The sequence below is a fragment of the Lonchura striata genome, chromosome 27, assembly GCF_046129695.1.
Source record: "Lonchura striata isolate bLonStr1 chromosome 27, bLonStr1.mat, whole genome shotgun sequence".
NCBI lineage: Eukaryota > Metazoa > Chordata > Aves > Passeriformes > Estrildidae > Lonchura > Lonchura striata.
In genome coordinates, this window is record NC_134629.1 from 8596631 (window position 1) to 8599021 (window position 2391).

A 2391-nucleotide genomic window follows, 5' to 3' on the forward strand; every position below is an offset into this window, starting at 1 on the left:
CCCTTAAAAATCCCGACGGGACTTGCAGAGAGAGCTTTTCCCTGGAGAAGGGAGCCCCAAACTCGGGGATTTACTCTCGGGATCCCGGGAGCAGCGAGGAGAAGGAGGATCCCCGAGGATGGGGGAAAGGGACCCCCGGCTGCAGCCTGGGGTGGTTTTGGGGCAGATTTGCAGCGTTTTGGGGCAAATCTGCAGCGATTTGGGGCAGATTTGCAGCGTTTTGGGGCAGACCTGCAGCGTTTTGGGGCCGATCTCAACGTGGCCATCCCCTCATCCCACCAGAGGGAATCGGGACCAGCCGGACCCATCCCCTCGCCCCAAAACCGATCCTTCCCCGCCCTCGCCCTCCGCGATTTGCCATCCTCCGCCAGGAGTTAATTGGGGCCGCGTGGTCCTTTGGGGATAGGACAGCAATTAACACCCTAATCCCGGCCGGGAGCCCCATCACGCATATTAAAAGTGGGATTTTCCGCGTGGGATGCTCGGGAAAGGGGAGCAGCGGCTCGGGCAGCACTTCCAGCAAAGCTGCTTAGGGGCTAAAGCTTTATGGAATGAGCCGGGGCGGTGATGGGATTTGGGGGGGCCGATTAACGGGGACCCGGGGCCGCCACCGAGGGCTCGGGGAAGGAAAATCTCCGACCGGGAATTGCCAGCCGCCTTTTGTCACCCCCAGTGTGACAGTCGGGGTGGAGGGTGTGGCGAGAAGGGATTCAGGAGTGGGAATCACCCCGAAACGGATGGTTGGAAGCTCCGGGAATGTGGCCGGAGCTCAGGGAGAGGCATCTCCCAGATAAAATTCAACATCTCCCGAATAAAACCCACTGGAAATGGAGAGGGAAATAAGTGGGAAAAAGGAATCGGTAGGTGCTGGTGTGTCTGGAGGGAGATGCTCCCGGCGTGCTGAGGATTCTCGCTCTGGGGTCCCTCCCTTGCAGGTGCCCCAGGCCTGCGGCCACCCCCGGCCATGGCCGAGCTGGGCAGCGGCCAGGCCTGGCTGCAGGAACCGCCGGCAGCCGGGGCCGGGCTGAAGGAGGACAACGCCGCGGCCGCTCCCTTCGCGCTGCTGCCGGCCCTGCCCGAGGAGCGCGACAGCGTGGAGGAGGAGGAGGAGGAGGAGGAGGAAGAGGACGGTGAGAAGCCCAAGCGGAGAGGCCCCAAGAAGAAGAAGATGACCAAGGCCAGGCTGGAGCGGTTCCGGGCGCGGCGGGTCAAGGCCAACGCCCGGGAGCGCACGAGGATGCACGGCCTGAACGACGCCCTGGACAACCTGCGCAGGGTCATGCCCTGCTACTCCAAAACCCAGAAGCTCTCCAAGATCGAGACGCTGCGGCTGGCCAGGAACTACATCTGGGCCCTATCCGAGGTGCTGGAGACGGGGCAGACGCCCGAGGGGAAGAGCTTCGTGGAGATGCTCTGCAAGGGGCTGTCGCAGCCCACCAGCAACCTGGTGGCCGGCTGCCTGCAGCTGGGCCCGCAGCCGCTCTTCGTGGAGAAGCACGAGGAGAAGCCCTGCGAGCCGGCCCTGCCCGGCCACTCCTTCGGCTACCAGGGGCTGCCCAGCCCGCCCTACGGCTCCATGGAGTCCCACCTGCTGCACCTGAAGCCGCCGGCCTTCAAGAGCCTGGTGGACGCCTCCTTCGGGAGCCACCCCTCTGAGTGCTCCACGCCGCCCTACGAGGGGCCCCTGACGCCGCCCCTGAGCATCAGCGGGAACTTCTCCCTGAAGCAGGACGGGTCCCCGGAGCTGGAGAAGCCCTACCCCTTCATGGCCCACTACCCCTCGGGCAGCCTGGCCGGGGGCCACGGACACGGCTCCCACTTCCAGAGCCCCGTGCCCCGCTACGAGATCCCGCTGGACGTCGCCTTCGAGTCCTTCCCGCCCCACGTGGCCGGGCCCCAGCTCGGTGCCATCTTCAACGAGTAGCGGGGCCGGGCGCGGGTTTGGGGTGGGGAGAGGTCGGGCCTGGAGCCGTCCCCGGGACGGGCAGGGCTGGGTGAGGGACCTCGAGCATCTCCGCAGGACGTGACCCTGGAGGTGGCCGGTGTCACCGCGCCGCTGTCCCGGCTGTCCCCAGGAGCCACGGGGACCCTCCTGGGCTCTGAGTGTCACTGCTGCGTCCCCCAGAGATGCTCCCGAAGGTGTTTCTGCCTCCAGGATGTCCGTTCTGACACCAGGTCCAGCCCTGGGATTGTCCATCCTCCCCCTGTCCCCCCTGGTGTGGGGACACAGCCCCTCCTGCCACTTGGGGTGAGCGCTGTCCCTTCCCCGAGCTCCAGTGGGGTCATGGATTTCCCAGTCCAGCAGTGGCCGGGTGGGAATGAGCCGGACACTTGTGGGAAACCAGCACGAAAATTCCCACCCCAGGGAGAACCTTCTCCTTCTGCCATCAC

At 65.5% G+C, this 2391-nt stretch overlaps 1 protein-coding gene across 1 annotated transcript; it reads left to right on the forward strand.

Annotated features, from left to right (window-relative positions):
- Positions 1-964: 964 nt before the first annotated feature.
- On the forward strand, positions 965-1924 carry NEUROD4 (neuronal differentiation 4). Its single transcript, XM_021550373.1, has one exon. The coding sequence runs from the start codon at positions 965-967 to the stop codon at positions 1922-1924; it is 960 nt and encodes a 319-aa protein (XP_021406048.1).
- Positions 1925-2391: the final 467 nt, after the last annotated feature.